This window comes from Sturnira hondurensis, unplaced genomic scaffold, assembly GCF_014824575.4.
Source record: "Sturnira hondurensis isolate 20B ecotype Veracruz unplaced genomic scaffold, ASM1482457v3 Scaffold0014430, whole genome shotgun sequence".
NCBI classification, from domain to species: domain Eukaryota; kingdom Metazoa; phylum Chordata; class Mammalia; order Chiroptera; family Phyllostomidae; genus Sturnira; species Sturnira hondurensis.
The window spans coordinates 2,642,342-2,665,189 of NW_028087061.1; the positions used below are offsets into that span (position 1 = coordinate 2,642,342).

Here is a 22,848-nt window from a genome sequence, read left to right on the forward strand (position 1 = left end):
TGTTCTTTACATATTTTTCTTAGCTGTGAAATAATACTATATTTCAATAGTATTATTAATAATAATTGTTCACTATCATTTTACAGCCAGTTTATATTCATATTGTTGCCAGTCGCCTTATAAATGTCTTTCGTGGTTTAAAGATTGTTTCAATTAAAGGTTTTTTTAAGTACATTTTATTGATTATGCTATTATAGTTGTCCTTTTTTTTCTCATCTTTATTCCCCTCTGCCCTACACCTCCCTCCCACCAGCATTCCCCCCTCCTAGTTCATGTCCATGGTTGTACATATAAGTTCTTTGGCTTTCCATTTCCTATTCTATTCTTAACCTCCCCCTGTCTATTTTATACCTGCCATTTATGCTTCTTATTCCCTGTACCTTTTCCCCCATTCTGTAACCCTTCATGTGCTCTCCATTTCTGTTATTCTGTTCCTGTTCTACTTGTTTGCTTTTGTTTTTGTTTCTTCACGTTCAGTTGTTGATAGTTGTGAGTTTGTTGTCATTTTATTGTTGATATTTTTGATCATCATCTTTGTCTTAGATAAGTCCCTTTAACATTTCATAATAGGGGTTTGGTAATGATCAACTCCTTTAACTTGACCTTATCTGGGAAGCACTTTACTTGCCCTTCCATTCTAAATGATAGTGGGTTTTTTTTTTTTGTTTTTTGGGGGTTTTTTTTGGATAGAATAAACTTGGATGTAGGTCCTTGCTTTTCATAACTTTGAACACTTCTTGCCAGTCCTTTCTTGTCTGCAAAGTTTCTTTTGAGAAATCATCTGACAGTCTTATGAGAACTCCTTTGCAGATAACTGTCTCCTTTTCTCTTGCTGCTTTTATTCTCTTTTTATCATTAACCTTTGGCATTTTAATTTTAATATGTCTTGGTGTGGTCCTCTTTGGGTCCAACTTCTTTGGGACTCTGAGCTTCCTGGGCTTCTTAGAAGTCTATTTCCATCTCCAGATTGGGGAAATTTTCTTTCATTATGTTTTCAAATAAGTTTTCAATTTCTTACTCTCCTTCTGACATTCCTATGATTCTGATGTTGTCATTTTGGAGATGTCTTTTTATACTCTGTTCATTTTTTTGGAATTATTGTTTCTTCATTCAGTGCTGGTTGAATGTTTATTTCTTCCTTATGTTCCAGATCATTGATTTGAACCCCACCTTCCCTCCCTTCAGTGTTCATTCCCTGTGGGTTTTTCTTCATTTCATTTAGTGCAGCCTTCATTTCTTCCCTTATAGTTTTGCCATACTCAGTGAATTCTATGAGCATTCCCTCACCATTGTTTTGAACCCTGCATCTGATATATTGGCTGTTACATTTAGTTCTTTTTCTGGGATTTTATTCTGTTCTTTCATTTGAGCCATATTTCTTTGTCTCCTCAATTTGGCAGCCTTGCTGTTTTTATTTTTGTGTATTAGGTAGCGCTACTTTAATTTCCTGTCTTAGTGTACCTGTTAAGTTGTAAGGGTATTTGTCAGCATAGGGCAACCTGCTTCCCTGCTTTGTGGCTCTGTGCAGGGGTGGGAGGGGGTAGGGGTCAAAGAGGGGATGGTGCCACTGCCTAGCTTCATTCACCCCATTTCCAGTCTCTTCACCCACTCCCCTTATACGACTGTTACCCCTTCTAATTTATACCCTGGTGGTGATTCCCAAGTGGGTGGGTTTGCTCATGTTCTAGGTCTGTGCAGGGCCCTTTAAACAGAATCTCCTGAAAAACCGGAAGTGTTTGCCAATACCGCACCGCCCCCCATGGGATTTTACAGCCAGAAGTTTTTAGGCTTTGTCTTCCTGGTGCTAGAACTCTGGGCTGCTGGGTCTGGCCTAGGGCTGGAACCACTTGCTCCCAAGGTCTCCCTGCCAGGTTTTCTCCACCACAGTGAATGTGGGACCACCCCTTCAGCCGCTGCTTCCTCTCCAGTGCCACACCACATCCTCTCCGCCCCGGCTCCTGGCTCCTCCTCCCTCCTACCTCTCTGGATGAATATAACGTCTTTAAATCCTTGGTTGTTAGACTTCCATACAGTTGGTTTTCTGGCAGTTTGGGTTGTCTTTTATTTTGAGATTGGTTGTGATTCTTCTTGTTGCACGAGGAAGCAAAATGTGTCTACCTACGCCTGCATCTTGACTGGAAGTCCCACATTTTGGTTTTGATGCCACATTTTACTTGTGTAAATGCATAGGTAACTAACTAAATGCATAAGTAGTTTTAATTATTCTTTTTGTCTTTTAACCCTCACACTAGCTTTATAAGTGATTAATCCACTACCTTTATATATTTACCTTTCTAGTGAGACTTACTCTTTTATATGTTTTCTTGTGATCAATCAGTATCTTTTCTTTTTAGCTTAAAGAAATCTGTTTAACACTTCTTATAAGGCTGGTTGAGTATCTGCTTGTCTGGAAACAATTCTGTCTCTTCTTTAATTCTGAATGATAACTTTTCTTGGGTAGAATATTTTTGGTTGGAATTTTTTTCTTTTAGCACTTTTTCAAATTGTGATTAAGTACACATAAAACTTACCATCCTAAGCATATTACATGTAGATACAGTTCATTGGTGTTGTGTACATTCACATCACTTTGCAGTCATCTCCACCATCCATCCTGTAGCTCTTCATTTCGTAGGACTGAAACCCTGTACCCACTGAACATCTTTGAGTCTCTGCTTTCAGTTCTTTTAGGTATATACCCAAAAGTAAAATTGTTGAATTGTATGGTAATTCTGTTTTAAATTTATAAAAACACCATACTGTTTTTCATAGTTGCTGTGCCATTCTTAACGTTCTCACCAGCAATGAACAAATGTTGCAGTTTCTCCACATCCTCACCCACCTAGTATTATAATCCTGTGTATTACTTTAGAATACATTATTAACAGGTAATATTTGTTAAGCACTACCTGTGTAGAATTATGCTAATTACATTAAATGTCATTCTCACAGCAACTGTTACACCCATTTTGGAGATGAGTCATTTGTGAAGCTAGGGATCTTAAGTGACTCACAGTCACACACCCTATAGATGATAAGGACAGGGGTTCATATTCAGGCAGTCACCCTCCATAACATGTGTGCTCTTAACCAGTCCATAATAGTTGCTTCCCAGAAACAGACTTACTGATTCAAAGGATGTGAATATTTTACACTTTAAACTGCCAAATTTCCTCTCAAAAAGGCTTCACCAATTTTAATGTCATCCATAGCATAAAAGAATGCCCACTCAGTTCCTCCAAATCCTTGTCAACATGTGAAATTAATCCTTTTTAATTTCTGCCACATCACTGGGCATTAAAAAGACCCTTGTTTTAATGTTTCCCTTTTTCTATTGATTTTGAGATCTTTTCCAGTGTTTACAGACCACTTGAATCTTTTCTTGAACTGACGTGTTAGTTTGAACAAGGTAAACTCTTGTGGGAGTCTCCCATTGCTACTATAGGAAATTACTTCAATTTTAGTAGCTTAAACGGACACAAAGTTATGTGTCTTCTAGAGACTAAGGGAGAATCTGTTTTCTTGTCTTTTCCAGCTTCTAGACGTTATCTGCATTCCTTGGCTTATCACCCCTTCCTCACATTGTTACCACATCTCACTCTGACCTCCTGGACTCCCTTTCAGAAGGGCCCTTTTTCCAAATAGCTAGTCCCCCCCCCCCCCCGATTATTATGAACAGTTCATGTTTTTCTTATTGTTTTGAAATGCCATGTTTATCCATTACTTAAATTCTCATATTAATTTGAGCCTGTGGCCAGTTACCAGTGCTATGGCATTTTAATTACTATAGCTGTTTATTCTATCCTGCTATCTAGACTGCAAGTTCCCAGTCATTCTTTTTTAAAAAAATTCTTGGCTATTTTTGCTAATTTCCTTTTCCAAGGGAAGTTTTACAAAATATCCTGTTGATTTCAATTGAGATTACTTTGAATTTATAGATTACTTTCTGGAAAATTGACATGCTTCTTTTGATTCTTCCCATCTAGGGATATTCAGTAGCTTTCCTATTTTGTTTGTTTGTATTTAACAGGTGGTGTGTTTCTTCTATTCTAACAGCTTTATTATGATTGGTATTATAAATTTATTGCTTTTTATCTATTACATTTTTTCTATTGGTTATTGCTGGTATGTAGAAACACTGTTGCTTTTTAAATTTGTGTGATAATTTGTGATCTCCTTATTACCTAAAACCTTGTATTGGTTGTACTAATTTTTCAGTTATTTTTCTCAAATTTGCTATCAGAAACGATTGTTTCTATCAGAAACAATGAATGGGTAAATAAAATGTAGTATAATCATATAATGAAATATTATTCAGCCACAAAAAAGTAATGAAGTGCTGATACACCGTATAAAATGGATGAACCTCAAAACCGTGCTGAGTTAAAGACATCAGTCTTGAAAGACTACATAGTGTGTGATTTCATTTACGTGACTTGTCCAGAATTGTCAAAGTCATATAAACAGGAAGTAGATTGTTTCCAGAGTGTGAGGGGAGGGTGTGAGGGTGATTGGTTGCAAATGGGTTTGGGCCTTTTATGGGGGTGATCAAAATATTCAAAGTTTAGTTTGTGATGTGATCACACAGCTCTATGCATATACTAAAGCCACTGAATTATATACTTCGGTGGATTTTATGACATGTAAATTATATCTTACTAAATAAGTTAAAAATAAATTTTAGGGCAGTGTTTTTCAGACACATTCCACTAGTAGGTTATAAAGCAATTTAGTGGGTCAGTAAAAGACTTTTTAATGAAGTTGCTCGTGTAACTAATTTGAATATATAAATTTATGAACTATGTAAGTGAAACCTCATAAGTAGCATATTCTTTGTGGTAATGATGAGTATTTACGGACAAAAAAATGAGTAAATATTTGTTTGAGACTTTGGTTTTACTATTTATTTGGGTAATTAGTGATTGGGGTGAAGGATGGTTAGGAGAGAGGGTTATACCAGAAATTGAATCTAAGTTGAAAGGATCCTTAGAAATAAGAGGAAATGTTCCAGTTTGGCTTTATCATCTCTCTGTTCACACTTGAAAGTTTCTATGTCAAGTCTAGCTTAGAAATGTAAGAGCAACAACGCTGTCAAGCTTTTATGCTGCTTTCTGCCTTCTTCCCAGACTTTTGCTTTGGTTCTATTCTGTACCCTAGCCAAGTATATTCCTATTCCTAACATTACTGGTATTTTAGTCAGGTTATTTGATTACTTTGAAAGCATACTGCTATTAAAATTTGATGTTATCCATTTTAGTTTATATTAGATTTCGTAGATAGTACTAGGTCAAATTTTATATGCTTTGAGAACTTTAAAGTACTGGCGATTTTTTCTTCTGAACACGGATAGAAAGTACTTGAGACGTGAAATAGGTGTAGAGGAGGCGTGAAATAGGTATGAAGAGTTTAAAAGCACAGACTGAAATATTTTTTAAAACATTATTTATTTATTTATTTTTAGGAGGGAAAGGAGGAAGAAAGAGAGGGAAACAATTGATTGGTTGCCTTGCAAATATACCTTAGTGAGAACCCGAACCTGCAACCCAGGCATGTGCCCTGGCTGGGGATCAAACCTGTGGCCTTTTTCTTTGTGGGATGACACCCAACCAACAGAGCCACACCAGTCAGGACCAGACTGAAATCATTTTTGATCTTTCCTTTTGTTGTTCACAGAAGAATAGTTTTTAGTGTCTAATGTTAATTAGGTTGAAATTTATGTAGCATTGATTTTTTTATACTACTTTCAGCACATCAAAAAAGTTGTGGTGATTTTGAATTCTTTAATTATGTCATCTTAATCATCCTCATTATTTAATATTAACTGTTTCTATTTTTTTAAATTTATCTTTTTGGGGTTTTTTTGTCTTTTTTGATGAAGGTTTTTTTCATTTGCTTGATGTTCCTTAATGGACATCATATTTAAAATAAAACGTGGCACTAGTAAAACATGGGCAGATTGAGAAAGCCAAGGCAAAGCAAGGATAAGAAGGAAACTTACTAAATTGTGTCCTTAAGATAAAAGAAGACAAGTACATCACTGAAAAAATGTAGGAGTCTGTAAAAAAAAGAATATTCAAGAGCAAAAAAAGTTGTGGGAAATTAAAAGTATAGCAGAAATTTAAAAGACAACACAAATTAAGAAGGTCACTCTAGAAAATAGAAGAGGAGAAAACGTAAGAAAATCAGTGAAGTTGGCCAGGGGTTCCAGGCCTAGTATCTGAAAGAATAGTTCCAGAGAGAGTAGACAAAATGAAGGGGATTAAGTTTTCAGTGAAATACAAGAAATTTTATCAGAATTGAATGAGTCTTTAGTTTGAAAGTAAACAGAAAGTACTTAGGAAGATGGATTTTTTTTTAAAAGCCACTCAGGAAATTTCAGAAAAGGGAGGGTTAAAGAGATGATTCTTTGAAAAGAAAAAAGTGCCATATTTTGAAGCTCAGAAATCAGAAGGCATTGATACTGGATTTGTCAACACCACCACAGAAAGCTAGACAACAACAGAGCCATTTATTTTATACCAGACTGGAAGTCAAGGAAGAGGATAAAATAAAGGTATGAAACATCTCAATAAATTTACCTCCCCTGAACTCATTCTCCAGGAGTTACTGGTAAATATGGACTATGAAAAAAGTGAAGGATTAAAAATTAATATTCAGTCAAGTCAAGATGGCAGCATAGGTAAATGCAGTGCTTGCCTCCTCCTCCTCCAACTACATCAAAATTACAACTATCATGCAGGACCACCTGAAATGTACAACTAGAGAATTAAAGAAGAAGCCACATCAAGTTTGTTAGGAGGGGCAGAGATGCTGAAAGAACTGATCCTAAACCCATGTGTGATGGATTAAAAACTAGGAGGCTATCTTGGCTATGGAGGTCTGGTCCTACACCAGGCACCCAAACCCAGAGTTCCATTGCCAGGAAGAGAAGTCCCCATAGTTTCCGGATGTAAAAACCAGTGTAGATTGAGGCTAAGGTAGGTGATAGGCTACTATAGTGCCAGGCAGTTCCTCTTCGAGGTCCCATGCATAAACTTACTTGGACTTACTCCCTCGGAGCTCCTGTGCTGGGGCAGTACCTCAAAAAGCACCAGAGACATATGGGGAGTCTGATATCAGGGTGAGAGCTTGGGGAGACTGCTTTCTCCCAGACAGAAGTGCTAGCAGAGGCCATTGTTCTTTTGATGAGCCCTCCCTACACAGCCATCAGGTGGATGCCAGATCTGAGTCTCCCTCAACCTGGCTCACATTGTTTGCCCTACCCTTGTGATTCCCGGAGCCCCACCCAACCCAACTTTTAGGCCCACCCAAGCTGTTTCCAGTGGCTTTTCCATATAAATGGCATGTCTTGGCTTGTGCTTCAGATTTTCCTAAAGCCTCTCAAACAAGTAGCATCTGACCTTAGTACATCCTGTACCTCTTGCTTGATGGTTGCAGGCCTGACACTAGTAGCAGCCAGCCTTGATTCACAGGTTGGCCTCATCTGAGAAACTCTAAGCCCAGAAGAAGTAGCAGACACCTACAGATTGCTTTGTAACTCACGCCATGTGGCCCCAGGCAGAACACCAGCAGTGGCTGTCCTTGGCCTGCACCTCCCTGGAGGCTCCAGAGCCAGTCTACCCAGTGGACAACTTCAGACCATGTTGAAGTATCACCCCCCAACCACTTCCAAAAGTGGTACACTCAAGGGGCAGACGGGGCAGGCACCAGAACCCCACTGAAGTATGTCCTGGTGTCTGGGGTGGGGCCCTGCACAGCTGATCTTCCATGGTGGTCAGAGGTTGGTGATCAGTAGTTGCTGCCACTCCTTGCAGCTGATTGGCCTTGCAGTAAATTCCTCCTTCTGACCAACAGCAATCGAGGTTCAACTACAAGAGGAGGGTGTACACAGCCAACATGGTGGGTGTACCTTGAATTCACAGCTAGAGTGATTGGGAGACTGCCACTGGACCCTACAGGACACCTACTACCTAAGGCTACTCTTCCAAGCCTTCAAGACGTAGCTGCCCTACCTAATACATAGAAGGAGACACAGGGAGGCTACCAAAATGAGGAGACAAAGAACATAGCCCAAATAAGAAATTAGAACAAAGTGCCAGGAAAAAAAGTAAACAAAATGGAGACAAGCATTCTACTAGATGCAGAATTCAAAACACTGGTTATGAGGATGCTGCATGAACTTAGGGAAAGAGTAGATGAACTTAGTGAGAACTTCAGCAAAGATAAAGGAAACATAAAGGCAGAACTAGAAAACATAGAGGAACCAGTCATAAAGAAAGAATATAGTACAGGGAATCAACAGTGGAATGGATCAAGCAGATGGTCAAATCAGAGATTAGGAAGAGAAGGAAACAGAAAACACCCAATCATGTAACAGCAAAAACAAAAATTAATCCCCCCCAAAAAAAATTTTTTTTGAGGATGGTGTAAGGAGCCTTTGGAACAACTTCAAGTGTACTGACACTCGCATCATGGGGATGCCAGAAGGAGAGGAGAGAGCAAGAAACTGAAAGCCTATTTGAAACAATAATGGCAAAATCTCCCAGTAAACAAAAACCCTGGAGCAGATGGTTCCATATATGAATTCATTTTTTATTAAATCAGTTGTTAATGATTGAGAGTAGATATGTGTGTTTTTATCTTGCCATTTTCTTTCTATTATTTAGTTATTCCCCTCCACCGCCCTCCAAAATGACAGAAAACTTCCTAACTTGGTGAAGGAAATAGACATACAAGTCCAGGAAGTGCAGAGAGGCCCCAACAAGATGAACCCAACAAGGCCCACACCAGGACACATCATAATTAAAATGTCAGTGTTAAAGACAGAGGAAATCTTAAAAGCAGCAAGAGGAAAACAGTTAGTTGCCTACAAGGGAGCTGCCATTAGACTGTCAGCTGATTTCTCAACAGAAACTTTGCAGGCTAAAGGGATTGGCAAGAAATATTCAAAGTGATGAAATGCAGGGATTTATAACCAAGAATACTCTACCCAGCCATGCTATCATTTAGAATTTGAAGGACAGATGAAGAGCTTCCCAGACAAGAAAAGCTAAAGAAGTTCATCACTATCAAACCAGTATTACACGAAATGTTAAAGGGGCTTATTTATGAACAACAAAATGGCACTAAATACATATTTGTCACCAGTTGAATCTAAAAACCAAAATGAGCAAGCAAAACAGAAGTACTCATAGATACAGAGAACATTTTGACGGTTGCCAGATGCAAGGCAGGCCAGGGATTGGTGGAAAGATGAAAGTATAAAGAAGTGCAAACTGATTGTTACAGAATAGTCAGGGGAATGTAAAGTACAGCGTAGAGAATGTAGTCAATAGCATTCTTTATTAAAAACATGATGTAAATTTCTTTAAAAATATTAATACTTAAATATAAATAAAGTATAGTTTAAAGAAATTCAAACGTTAAAAAGTAATTTTTTTCCTTAGGTGTTTTTTTTCTGTTGATTTTGAGTATGAAGATTTTCTTGTATACCAACATGTGTCAGGGTGGAGATTTGAAGTATTTCACATTGTGACTTATATAATTCAGTTTTAAACCACTTAACTGAGACAAATACTTAATAAGGTTCAGTTTTATAACTAAAAGCGAAGATAAAGGATCAATAAAAATATATAAAATAAAAGAATCAATAAAGTTCTTTACAAATATATAGGATGTGGCACAAATAATGCCCCTTTTTTATTTCAAAATCTTTTATTACAAAATTATAAGCATGTAATTCTGTAACATAACTACCACTCTCAAGTACACCATATGACATTTTAGGTGAAATGTTCAAATTAAAACTGTAAATTATTACACCCATATTACCCTACCAATCATATTCAGTCAGGCCTTACTTCTGCCAGATCCTGTATTTGCTTCAAAAAAATTTTCAGATGTTAAAAAAAAATAATCTTTAAACATTACTACTCTCATGGTACTTCTGGAATTCTAATATTCCAGCATTTTCAAGTCTGATTATCACTACTTATATTTCACTGCTTTTCAAAATTTTCACAGTTGTACTTCTTACAATCATATTTTAATTCTAAAAGGCAAGAAGCCTGAAATCAGACAGTCTCTTTTAGAAATTCATCTTACTCTTAAATTTGGGGATGTTCATTCAAACTTACTATTTTTACTTCAGAAAGTGGGCCTGGTAGTTCCTTACTAAATAAGCTTCCCAAAGCCGTGTTTTTGCTGGGAAGGAACACATTAAACCATGCAGTTTTACAGCTATTTTTTATTCCCTGGGAGACCAAAAAAGTACCAAGGATTGAGACACGTTGGAATGGCCACCAAAAATCTAAATCCGAGTCCCTAGCCATGCTTGCTGTGGTATTTATGTTCTAATAACCCTTATAACTTTTGCTTTTATTAGTGCTAATATTTTTGTTTGTTCCATTGAATCTTTTGGAAAAAAAACAGTCTGATCAAACAAATTGATGAAAAGGTAAATAAAATACTGAAAAATGGGAACTACAACTACTGAAAGAAATGTTATATGTACCATTTCTCTTGCTTGAAGCTTATGAAGCAGGCAGCTAGTAAGTGTCAAAACCCAAATGTAAATCCAGCACTTTCTGTTTCCTGAACTTCTCAGTACACAAACATTTTATTGTAACTAAAGGTGGCATGTGGGAAAAGGAATCAATGGAAATTTTTAATGCATAATAAAATGAGATAATCATTTTTATCTATCAAACAAGCTAAGTTTTTTAAACTTTGTAATACCAAAAGCCCATATGTGGCTAGCCAGAGATGCAACTCAGTATAATACAACCCTTGGCCACAGACTGGAAGGAAGTCATCCAAAATGTTCATTAGTTCAGAATGGATTTGTTATAAAACAAAAATTCTTTGCAAGTTTGCTACATTGAACATGTTTTTATAAAGAGGGAGAATATTTCTGTCTTTATCTTGTAGTTTGACTTAAGGGAAATAATTCTAAGTACAGAATAAAGGTTATTCAAAAGTGAATCAACAGCTTTATTTTAGTAATGAAAAATTAACTAGTTATATATCCAGCTAAACAGAGTGTGCCAAAGTGGTGGTACTTCTAAGGGAAATATGTAAGATGTAAGAGATTGCATAGAAATGAGGAAAAGTTTACAACGTAGAAGGAAAAGCAGGATACAAGTTTTTTACATAGAATGTAATTGCAAGTAATATTTTTAAATAAAAATACAGCAAAATAATGAAGAAAACCTAATAGTGTTATCAGCAATTATGTTTGGATGTTGTGATTCAGGTACTTTTTTCCCTTTTACTTTTATATACAGGGAGTAGCAAAAGTAGGGTTACGGCTGTTTGTGTGGAAAAAACACTAATTAAATAAAAATATAAGAATAAACTGTTTTTGCGTACTCACAACTGTAAACTTATCTTTGCCCCTACCCTGTATATTTTCCAGATTTATTTAAAATCCTATTTTCTTCTGTCCATTTAGACTGAACATGTTGGTATTGTTTCTTAGATCTGACACTCAGCACCGAGGCTCTGCTCCCCACTCTGAGAGTGACCCACCAGAACAGGAAGAGGAGATTCTGGGATCTGATGATGATGAGCAGGAAGATCCCAACGATTATTGTAAAGGTAAGGCTTTCTGTAAGGCTAAGTAAGGCGTGATCCATATATATGCAGTTTGTCGTTTGAATATTTGTTCTATCAGTGTAAAGTACCCCCCATTTTAATTAGATTATTGGGGTGCCCTTGGTTAATAATAGGATCACATATATTTCAAATGTACATTCTGTGATACAAGATCTGTATGAGTGTTTCACTGTGTGCCCACCACCTGCTTTCTGCTTACTGCATTTTTTCTCTAAGTAGTAGGAAACAGTATTTCCTTAGTTTGACTTAATTCATTTAAAGCTTTGTTTTAAATTAAATCTGTTTTTACCTTTTATTCTCCTTAAAAATAATAGTTCATATTTCCTTAGAAAATTTCAGAAATACATTACAAAGAAAATGCTAGCCCTGGCTGGTGTAGCTCAGTGGATTGAGTGCGGGCCTGCGAACCAGAGTATCGTGGTTCGATTCCCAGTCAGTTCATGTGCCTGGGTTGCAGGCCATTTCCCAGCAGGGGACGTGAAAGAGGCAACCATACATTGATATTTCTCTCCCTCTCTTCTTCCCTTCCCCTTTAAAGATAAATAAATAAAATCTTAAAAAAAATGCTATGACTCAGAAGTAACCAGTGATAAGATTTGGTTCGTAGGCTTTTGCAAAACACCTTTTTATTACTTGTTTCTCACACTGCTGAGTAAAACTGGAGTTGTAGATACTTAAACTGTGTCATAAGATTGCCTGTTATCTTTTGTATTTCTGTATGAGACTTTCTAGTATTCTTTGGTGAATGTATCTTACCATCTAGGGACAGCCTGGTTGTTATTCTCAGCAGGCAAAGATAGATGTTAAAATTTCTTTGATTCCTGCCACCTTAGAAAGCCTGTTCAGGCCTTCCTGAGTTTTGTTGTGTTTTAGATAAGCAAATCCTGTTTGTTTAAGTTAAATAAATGGAATTCCTTGATCTCCTTAAAATCCTGAAACTTCAGCTATAAATAGATTTATACATTTAGATAAATCTATTGGATTACTGAGGGGCAAGAATATTGTGATATATAACCTTATTTTTGTTTGAGGATGACTTATTTTTTAAGTAGCTATTGCTTGTTCTGCAGAGCATCACTTGCTCCCTCTAAATCATTAGTCTTATTCACCAATAAGACTAATGGTCTCTTTTTGTAACATGAGCTCAGTGATGCTATATGGCAACTTGACTTAAATTTTTCTTCTGTTAAATTGATAGTACAGAAGAAATTATTTTTTATTTATTAAAAGGTATATCGTTGTTGAAAAATAAGGTACGAGATAACCTTTTCATACTACTTAAGTAACTGTTTCCCTCCTGTTATTTCTTCCAGGAGGTTATCATCTTGTGAAAATTGGAGATCTATTCAATGGGAGATACCATGTGATCCGAAAGTTGGGCTGGGGACACTTTTCAACAGTGTGGCTATCATGGGATATTCAGTAAGTGTCCATGGTCCGGCAAAAGAGTTAGTTAGGTGATAGCTAAATGTTTTTGTCTGATTTTCCAGAGCCAATCTACCTTCAGTCTAACTAGACTGATTTCTTGATCAGAATTTTGTTGTGGATAATCTTTGTGTTCTTGAGCAAATGACTTTTTTCTGGAGAAGAAGACTTTAGAGATAAGACATTAATTAAATTAGTATAGTACAACACTTAGAACTCCCATATTCAAAGCATTCAAGTGAAAGTATGGTATGTAAATTCATAATTTTTCTTACTGGAGTGCAGTTGAATTGATTTACCAAAAAAAAAAAAAAAAGATAATAGTAATTGCCTACCCTTTTTGTTCCAGAGTAACTTTTTAAAAAATCAGTTGCCTATGCTTTTGTATAAGGATTTCTGGTACCAAGAATTAATCAATCAGACTCACTTCTATTGAGTTGGAGCTATCTTGACCCATATACTTATGGGTAAAGACAGGACATTCACGCTGATGGCTACTGTTGTGTTGATTGTTGTCATTTTTTAATTTGACAAACTAAGGGAAAAGAGATCAGTGCCCCTGACTAAATTCTTGCTGCACATCAGTTAAAAATCGCTGTTCTAGACCAACCTAGAACAGCGTGAAATTTTCTTGTGTCAAATTTTCGTATGTGTTATTTTGGTAACAGATTTGCTCAGCTGTACAGTCTAAAACTATTCTCTACATAGAAAATCACAGGCAGTTAATACTGAATGTTTACCTAAAAGTGTACCATTTATTTTTGATGAGATAATTACTGCTATATATGCACTTAATTTTTTAATCTTTTTTTATCTGAGTATTTCTTCTTACTTCTTATATCAGTAAAGTATTACAGCTTTTAGCCTTTTAGACAGATAGATAGGTTACTTCAGATTTGGTGGGGTTTCTCCCCTTATTTATTCTCTTTTCATCATTTTACTTGGATTCATAAAGACATTAAGAAGGTAGATTTTAACTTAGAGAAAATGTTTGGTTAGTGGCATTACCCAAGAACAGATTTTCTTTCTGTAAAATAAGTTTAGCCAGTTAATGGATAGGTACAGGTGATCCCCTAGAAGTAGTCTGTGTTTGAGTACAGGGAAGCATGAAGTCAATGTTGGTACTTTTACCACTGTCTCCCAGTTATAGCGAAATCTTAGCTTCCTAGAGTGAGGGAGGACATTTAGTTAACTATCTGTTTGTTTCTTAGGGGGAAGAAGTTTGTAGCCATGAAAGTGGTTAAAAGTGCTGAACATTATACTGAAACAGCACTCGATGAAATCCGGTTGCTGAAATCAGTGAGTATTTAACTTGACTAAATTTTACTATAAAGTTCCAATATCTTATACTGGCCAATGTGGCTTGGCTGGTCAGCCAGTCCCTGTAGCTTAAAGTTTACAGGTTTGATTCCCAGTCTGGGTGCAGCCAGGAGGCAACCAATTGATGCTTCTCTTGCTTCCTTCCTCTCTACAAGCAATTAAAAAATGTCCTCAGGTAAGGATTTTAAAAAAAGTTCCAATATCTTTAGAGGTATAAAGGAAAACAACAGTTTTTACCCATTCTGTGCATGTGGTAGGGAACTGATGGAATATATTGTCACAGGAATTCCGCCTACATGCATATTGAAAAAGCTTCCAAATAAAAGTGTTTATTGAGCATGTATTATATGCCAAATGGCACCAAAAATGTTTTTCCTAAAGGAAAGTTGCGCTAAGAAATATATCTATTTTATGTTGTAAGATGTTATAAAAATAAACGTAGTTATTAATTCCTTTATACCTAGAAACTTAGGTACATTTATCAAGAACTTATTATTTTATATTCTTCAACTCATCATCTTATTTCTTTTGAGCCTTAGATTTTTCATTTGTAAGGTGGCAATTTAGATCAGGAAAGCTCTAAGGAACTACTTTTCAAAATGTCAGTCTGTGACGGAATAAGGAGTTTGTGCCCCAAAAGTAAATTAATGTACTACTTCCTTCATTGAGAAAGTCTTTCAATGAAAAACAAATCAGCTAAATAAACAGTGTGGTTGGTGCTGTGGTTGTTTTGCATCCTGCAAAAGCTTCTTAATTCCTCATGGCCTGGTTACCCTTGGTTAATTTTGTAGTCAGACCTTGAGTAGTAAAATGGTTGATTTAGAACAGTAGTCTGTGGGATGCATTTCTTTGTGAATTAAGTTCTTTGCCTATTTGAGTTACTAAAATTTTAATATGTTTCTCCTAACAGATTTTTATGAACTCTTTCTTGGAGTAGTTAATCTTTCGTTACATTTGCTTCAGGTAGACGTTTGGTTTATTTCATTGCTTTCCTATTTACTAAATACTGTCTTCTCCACTCTAGGTTCGCAATTCAGACCCCAATGATCCAAATAGAGAAATGGTTGTTCAACTACTAGATGACTTTAAAATATCAGGAGTTAATGGAACACGTATCCTTTTAAGAACCTATATGAAAATAAATAAATTAACTGTCTGAAAAAATGAGCCATATTTGTATAAATAGTGAATTAACTGTCTGAAAAAAAGAGCCAGATTTGTATAAACAGGATTTTTTTCCCTTGTCAAGGCAAACTATAATCAAATTCCTTTCTTTTGTTATAAATTTCTGACCAGAGATGTGAATCATGTCTATCTTTGTATGTTGTGATTTTTCTGGTTATTGCCTTCACCTTTTTTCCCTTTTCGGCCCAAGTAAACCAAACCAAAGGTCAAAAGAACTTTTTCAGAAAATAGCCTTGCATTACTAAGTAAAAATTCTATGGTTTTATCAATTAGCACAAAAATTTTAATGAAACTAATTTTTCATGGTTAATACTGGCTAAACAAGAATGTAACGTATATTATTATCTATCTAACAGGCCCCCCACCATGGAAGAGGTTGTGCATGTAAGTTAATGCTTAAAATCTAAATAGTTGTGATTGATTACATACAATTACAATGAAAAAACTGGCTTGTTTTATGTTTTTATTTGGATTCTTAGAATTTTAGAGTTGGAAGGAAGCTCAGCTGGTTTTCTATATATTTTCAGAGCAATATGCAGTGAACAATTGAAAGGTTGTTGTGACAGCTATGCTGATACAGGTCTATCAGATTTTTTCAGAATTAAAGAGTTCTCACTGGTATTAGAGAGGCTAAAATTGCCTATTCATAAACTTTAAAACTATAGAGAAAAGACATTTTATATCTCATTTTATTTTCCTGCGTGTTTGGCTTCTCTTAAAATTCTCAGTTACAAGTGATGCTCTTTTTTTTTAAGGAGGCCGGCTGTGTACGGCTCTAGCATTAAGTGAACTATATGGTAGGGGATTTGAACAGAGAAACAAGAAGAGAAGATGAGAAAGCACAACAGTTGATAATGTGAACAGATTTTATCATTTTGAAGTTAGTTTTGAGTTATTTCCTTGAAAAAGTGAAATTCACATCCTCATTCTCTAAGGAAAACTTGCAAGAATCAGCCCACTTTAAAACAATATCTTTGTCTATGCTGATCACTTTTTAGATGGCTTGCTGTGTGTTGGGTCAGGGGGCCGGTGTTCAAATAAGAAGGCTAACCAAGGAATAAAAACATACGTAGGATCTCATGATGGCCAGTAATTCTGTTTTCCTATTATTTGATCTTGTATTATACCACATTTCACTAATTTGGGGAGGTTACAGATAAAACAGTAGAAATACTCTAAATAGTTTCCTTTGTAATACTGAGTGGCTTTATTTGACCCGATGCAAGAAGGCTTTTTAAAAATTAAAATATCTAGTAGATTTGAATTTCAGGCTCCAAGATATTTTCAAAACATTACCATATGGTTTCTCTGCAGTTTCTATGCACTGAATTCCTATTTTACTCATTTCTCCCTTTGTCCTTGGCCATTTCTCTCTGCCCTTCCTCCTACTTGTCTCTCAGATATTTGGCTACTGTATTATCTGCTACTAGAGATTGAAAAGGGTGAAACTCAGACCACTGAGTTAAGAGTTAAGGGGTTATTCTCTTCTCATCTCTTTTCACAACACAGGCATATTTACATGAAACTGTATATTTAGGTTTTTTGTTGTTTTGGGGATTTTGTCTACTGCTTTTTCCCTGGAGGACTATCTTTTCTCATATCAAAATATAAAGAACCCTGGACTAGAAAGTTATGTAGACTTCAATATAAATGGATTTGTTCTATTTCTAATGGGTGGTGAGGGGAGAGAAGAGACAAAGAAGGAACAGTTAGCTGGTCTATATGTAGTATGGGACGTCAGCCAGTGCGTGTTTTTATTGGCCACCTGTGTGACCTACTGTCTTTAGGGTATTTTTTGCCTCTTTTGCTAGCTCCTCTTTCAAAATGCATTCTAAATGTGGCTCTTACTTATTTAGTGTTCAGCCTTTTGCTTTTTCTTGACACCATCTCCCCAAGAAATCTTTTTTATCTATCCTTTTGTTTTTAAGTATATATTATTGATTATTCTGTTACAGTTATCCCAATTTCTTTGCGCCTCTCTGCCCAGTACCCTCCTTCCTGCCAGCATCTCTCCCCGCCAGCATCTCTCTCTCCTGCCCCTCCTTGGTCCATGGGTCATACATATAAAAGTTCCTTGGCTTCTCCCTTTTCTATACTGTTCTTAACATTTCCCTGTCTATTTTGTTCCTACCAATTATATTTCTTGGTTCCTGTACCTTTCCCCCTTCCTCCCCCTTCCACATCCCAGCTGATACCCTCCAAGTGATCCCTATACCTAGGATCCTGTTCCTGTTCTAGTTGTTAGCTTAATTTGTTTTTGTTTTTTAGACTCAGTTGCCGATAGCTGTGAGTTGTAAGTTTGTTGCCATGTTAATATTAATTGTTTTTTATCTTTTTCTTAAATAGGTCCCTTTAACATTTTGTGTAAATAATGGCTTGGTGGTGATGAATTCCTTTTAGTTTTACCTTATCAAGGAAGCACTTTATGTGCCTTCCGTTCTAAATGATAGCCTTCTTGGGTAGAGTAATCTTGGTTGTAGGTCCTTTTTATCGCTTTGAATACTTCTTACCAGCCCCTTCTTTTCTGCAAAGTTTCTTTTGAGAAGTCATCTGACAGTCTTACGGGAACTCCTTTGTAGGTAACTTTAACTGTTGGCATTTTAATTATGCTGTGTCTTGGTTGGGTCCTCTTTGGGTCCAACTGGATTGGAACCCTCTATGCTTCCTCGACTTGTATGTCTCTTTCCTTCACCAAATTAGGAAAGTTTTCTTTCATTATTTTTTCAAATAGATTTCAGATTTCTTGCCCTTTGTCTTCTCTTTCTGGCACCCATATAATGTGAATGTTGGACCTCTTGAAGTTGTCCAGAGGCTACTTATACTATCCTTACTTTTTTGGATTCTTTTGTCTTCTTGTTGTTCCACTTGATTGTTTTCGCTTCCTTACATTCCAAATCATTGATTTGATTCTTGGTGTCATCTACTCTACTGTTGTTTCCTTGTAAATTGTTCTTTATTTTCAATTAGTGTATCCTTCAGTTCTGACTGGATTTTTTTTTATGCTGTTGAGGTCTTCATTGAGTTAAGTGTTTTGAACTCTGCATCTAACACATTGTATATCTCCATTTTGTTTAGCTCCTTTTCTGTAGTTTTGATCTGTTCTTTCATTTGGGCGATGTTTCTTCATCTCCTCGTTTTGACAGCCTCCCTATGTTTGTTTCTATGTATTAGGTAGAGCTGCTATGGCTCCCTGTCTTGATAATTTGGCCTAATGTAGTACATGTCCTATGGGGTCCAGTGGCACAGGGACCCCTCTCACCCAATCTGGGTACTCAAGGTGCACCCTCTATGTGGGCTGAGTACATCCTCCTCTTGTAGCTGAGCCTTGTTAGCTGTCGGCAGATGACTGGGAGGGATTTACCCAGGCCAGTTAGGTGCAAGGACTGGCTGTGACCACTAACCACCAACCTCTGCCCTCTGGACGATCAGCTATTTAGGGTCTGGGTGGTGGTGGTGCTCTGAAGTGGTCTGTAGCTGTCCACTGGGGGTGCTGGCCCTGGGGATTTTCAGGTGGTGCAGGCCAAGGTCAGCCCCCACCTTTGTTTTTTGCCTGGGATCACCCTTCCTGAGCAATCTGAGTAGGCTGCTGCTTGTGCTGGGCTTGGAGATTCCCAGGCTAAACCAGGCTGTGAAACTAATCTGGCTGCTGCTAGTGCCCAGCCTGAGCCTACTGAGGCCAGTTGTTGCTTACTTGATAAGATTTAGGAAGTTGTGAAGCATGAGCCAAGACCAACCCTTCATATGCAAAAGCAGCTTGGGTGGGCCTGTATGTTGGGTGGGGCAGAGTCTCTGGGAATCTCCAAGGCAGTTTAAACTGTTAGCCAGGTTGATGGAGTCTCAAATACAGCACTAGTGTGCCAGCATCATGGTTATGTGGAGGGAAGGCTCAGAAAAGGTACAGTGGCCTCTGCTTGCCTTGATGTCAGATACTTCAACCTCTCTCAGTATGCCACTCTGCCCTTCAAGCTGCCACCTTGGTGCTGGAGCTGAGAGGGAGTAAGTCTGAGTAGTTGAGTCTGTGTGTGGGTTCTTTAAGAGGAATTGCTTGAGCTCCAGAAGTTTCTTCCAGTCCCCAGTGGTTTTTGCAGCCAGAAATGGGAACTTACCTTTCTGGCACTGGAATCCTGGGGTGTGGGGCTGAGCCTGCTTTCTCCTGAGATATCCCTCCCAAATTTTTACCCACTGCACATAGGTGAAAGACCAGCCCATTCGCATCTGCACCCCTCCTACCAGGCTGGATCGATGTGGTTTCTTTAATTCCACAGTGTCAGACTTCCATTCAATGCAATTTCTGATGGTTTTGAGTGATATTTGTTTTATATTTTAGTTTTAATTTTGATATGGTTGTGCAAAGAGATGAGCCATGTCTGCCTACGCTGCCATCTTGACCAGAAGTCTCATCTTTTTACCCAATTATTTTTGTAAGGAATCTGCATTTTTATAAATCCTGTTGGTATATTTCACGTGTACAAAAATAGAATAATGAATCCCCACAGATCCGTTACCCATTTCAGGCATTGCCAACTCAAAACCAATATTGTTTTGTCTATGCCTTGGAATAATTTTGTAACCAATATTAGATATATTGCTTCATCCATAATTGTTTTAGAATGTGTGTCCAAAAGACAGGGACTCTCTTACAATACAACCTCAACACAATCATCATACCTGAAAAAAAATTGGGACCAACTTTTTAGTCATTGGGTATCTAGTACATGCTACAGTATCTCCAAATGTCTCATTTTTTCTTTCTTTCTTTTTTTTTTTTTATTCTTACTTGAGTCAGGATCTATGTAAGGTCTTTGACAGTTTATTATTTGGCACATCAAGGTGTTTCAGAGTCATCTTGTACATTTCCTCTCCAGACTTGGAACGATCCATTTCTCTAAGAAACCCTAATTCCATTTAGCAGGAAATGGTGAACAGAATCTAAGCATTAGGAGTACACTTTGCTACTGGTTTGATCACTGTCATTAATTACTTTTGTGATTTCTTGATCTATTGTAAAGAGCAATGCCTTCATTTCTTTTCCCTCCTCCTCTTTCTATAGAGTCACTTGAAATTGACCACTGCAGCTTACTCCTTTGGGTTGTGAGAACTGGTTGGTTGGTTTGGGGTTTGGTTTGTTTTTTTCTGTGTTTTACTTTGAATAGTTTCTGTTGCTATACCTTCACATTCACTAATTTTATTCTGCAGTTCCTTATGTGCCATTTATCCCATGCAGTATTTTTTTCGTCTCCCGCATTGTGCTTTTTATCTCAGATGTTCAATTTGGGTCTCTTACTTTATACTTCCTGTGTCTCTACTTTTCAATAGAATATAGAAACCCAGGCTAGGTAGCTCACAGTTCGTTAGAGCATCATCCCAGTGCACCAAGGTTGCGGGTTTGATCTCTGGTCAGGGCACATATAAGAATTAACCCAATGACTGCACACACATATGTAAATGTTCCTTTTTCCTTAAGCCGTCCATGGGGTGATACTGTGAAAATTTTTTCCAGCAGCCTTTCCTTTGGTAGTTTTAGTACTCACTGATTCTTAACCCAAATCAGTTATTACTGTAGTTATTATAAAATGGCAATTTTCTATTTCTGTCATACTCTGTGTATTTATTGCATGACTTTTTCTCTGAAGAAGATATTTCTTGCCTCCCAATACACACTTATTTTAGTATCTATTTGGACTCATTCTATTTTTAGTTTTAAGTTAATTTATAACCTCACTCTGTAAAATGTTTTCAACTTTGGCTAATGGTATCCTATTTCTTCTTGACCTTTTTCCTGTTAGCACATCAAGCTTCACCCTGGATTTGGCCATTTCCTCAAGGATCTGGGTTTTTCTTTAGTGGCGAATCTTATGTAAAACAAAAGTCTGGATCATTATTACATATTCATGTTTTGATTTTCCAGTTTATGTAGAAGCTTCTAGAGATGGACGATACCGACTTCTTGCTACTAAAATCCCGGCAGTGCTCTGCATACTACTAGACTTCAGGCGTCCCTGCTGTGTGCAATGCTCACACGTGAGGACCTGTGGCAGTACCGGACTCAGACCAGTTTTGTGAACTACAGAGCATAAAGCAAGTCAGTTTCCTCTATTGTTTAAGATGTTGACATTTTCATTTTGAGGGTTAAGTTTTGGTACATTAACTTTTGTAGTTAAGCAGAATTTCTTTTTCCTTCCGTAGTTTTATTGATAAACCAACCTACAAGAGTTTTTCATTTCTTGGATGTTTTCAGTTATTGAAGCATTAATTAACCTTTGGAATTTCAGAATACTGACAGCTAGATTTTTTTTTTAATCAAACACTAACTTTTTGTACCTGAAGAATGATACAATAATTTCTTTGGTGTGGGACACATTTTGCTTCCCTTTTTCCTCCTTAACGAACATCCAGATATCTGCATGGTGTTTGAAGTTTTGGGCCATCATCTGCTGAAGTGGATCATCAAGTCCAATTATCAAGGGCTTCCACTGCCTTGTGTCAAAAAAATCATTCAGCAAGTATGTATCTTAATAGTTTCTATGTGCTGATTGTTTTGTATTCTCCAGTGTCAGGAGTTTCTTATTTCCGATAGAAGTTTTATTTGAAAAACTAGGTTTTTTGTTTTAATTGCTAAAATCATTTTATTCAGCCCCTAGGGTTAACTGTATTTATTCTGTTTTTGAATATTTTATTATAACCATTTTCCCTCCCATTCATCTTCTGTAATAATTATTAGAGAGGAAGCTATGTACAGTTCCTGATTTTGGAGAACTTGGAGCCCTAATTCAGAAGTTCTGGTTACAAATATAGATTCTATGTTAATAAAGAATTGTTATGTCAGATGGTTATCTTTTTATGTAACATTATTCAGGGGCATTTTCTAATATTATAAATACCTTTCAGTGTTCAATAAAGACATTTACTATCAGGAAATAATTAATACTTCAAAGGGCAAATAATTTGGATAATGTGTTTGGTAGAAAGAGCTCCAGACTGGGAAGCAAGAGACCTCAGTTCTTTATCAACAAGGAAATTTGAATTAAAGGATATCTAAATCTCTTTCATAACCTACATGTCAATACTTAAAAGGCATGTTGACCATTTATTCTTAGTCTTTGTAATGTACTTAGTTAAAGATATCTCCAAATAGAATTAATTAGCTTTGTAAAACTTGGAAGAGCTTTTTATTACAAATAAACTCTTGCCTTCGTTCAGTTTCAGTAATCTTTCTGAGAAAGTTTCTTTGTGCTTTAAAAAATGCCTTATTCTCTGTGGAAAACTGCCACATCATTTTTATATTTTTGTTTTTTTAAATGT

The 22,848-nt window shown here is 36.7% G+C and overlaps 1 protein-coding gene across 3 annotated transcripts in view; it reads left to right on the forward strand.

The window, feature by feature from the left end:
• SRPK1 (SRSF protein kinase 1) overlaps positions 1-22,848 on the forward strand; it is a 70,494-nt gene that overhangs the window by 17,264 nt on the left and 30,382 nt on the right. For all 3 annotated transcript variants that reach the window (XM_037063318.1, XM_037063317.1, XM_037063319.1), the window contains 5 exons: positions 11,480-11,598; positions 12,930-13,038; positions 14,253-14,340; positions 15,386-15,473; positions 21,943-22,049. In XM_037063318.1, the coding sequence (XP_036919213.1) occupies positions 11,480-11,598; positions 12,930-13,038; positions 14,253-14,340; positions 15,386-15,473; positions 21,943-22,049 (511 nt within the window). The remainder of the gene's footprint in view (positions 1-11,479; positions 11,599-12,929; positions 13,039-14,252; positions 14,341-15,385; positions 15,474-21,942; positions 22,050-22,848) is intronic.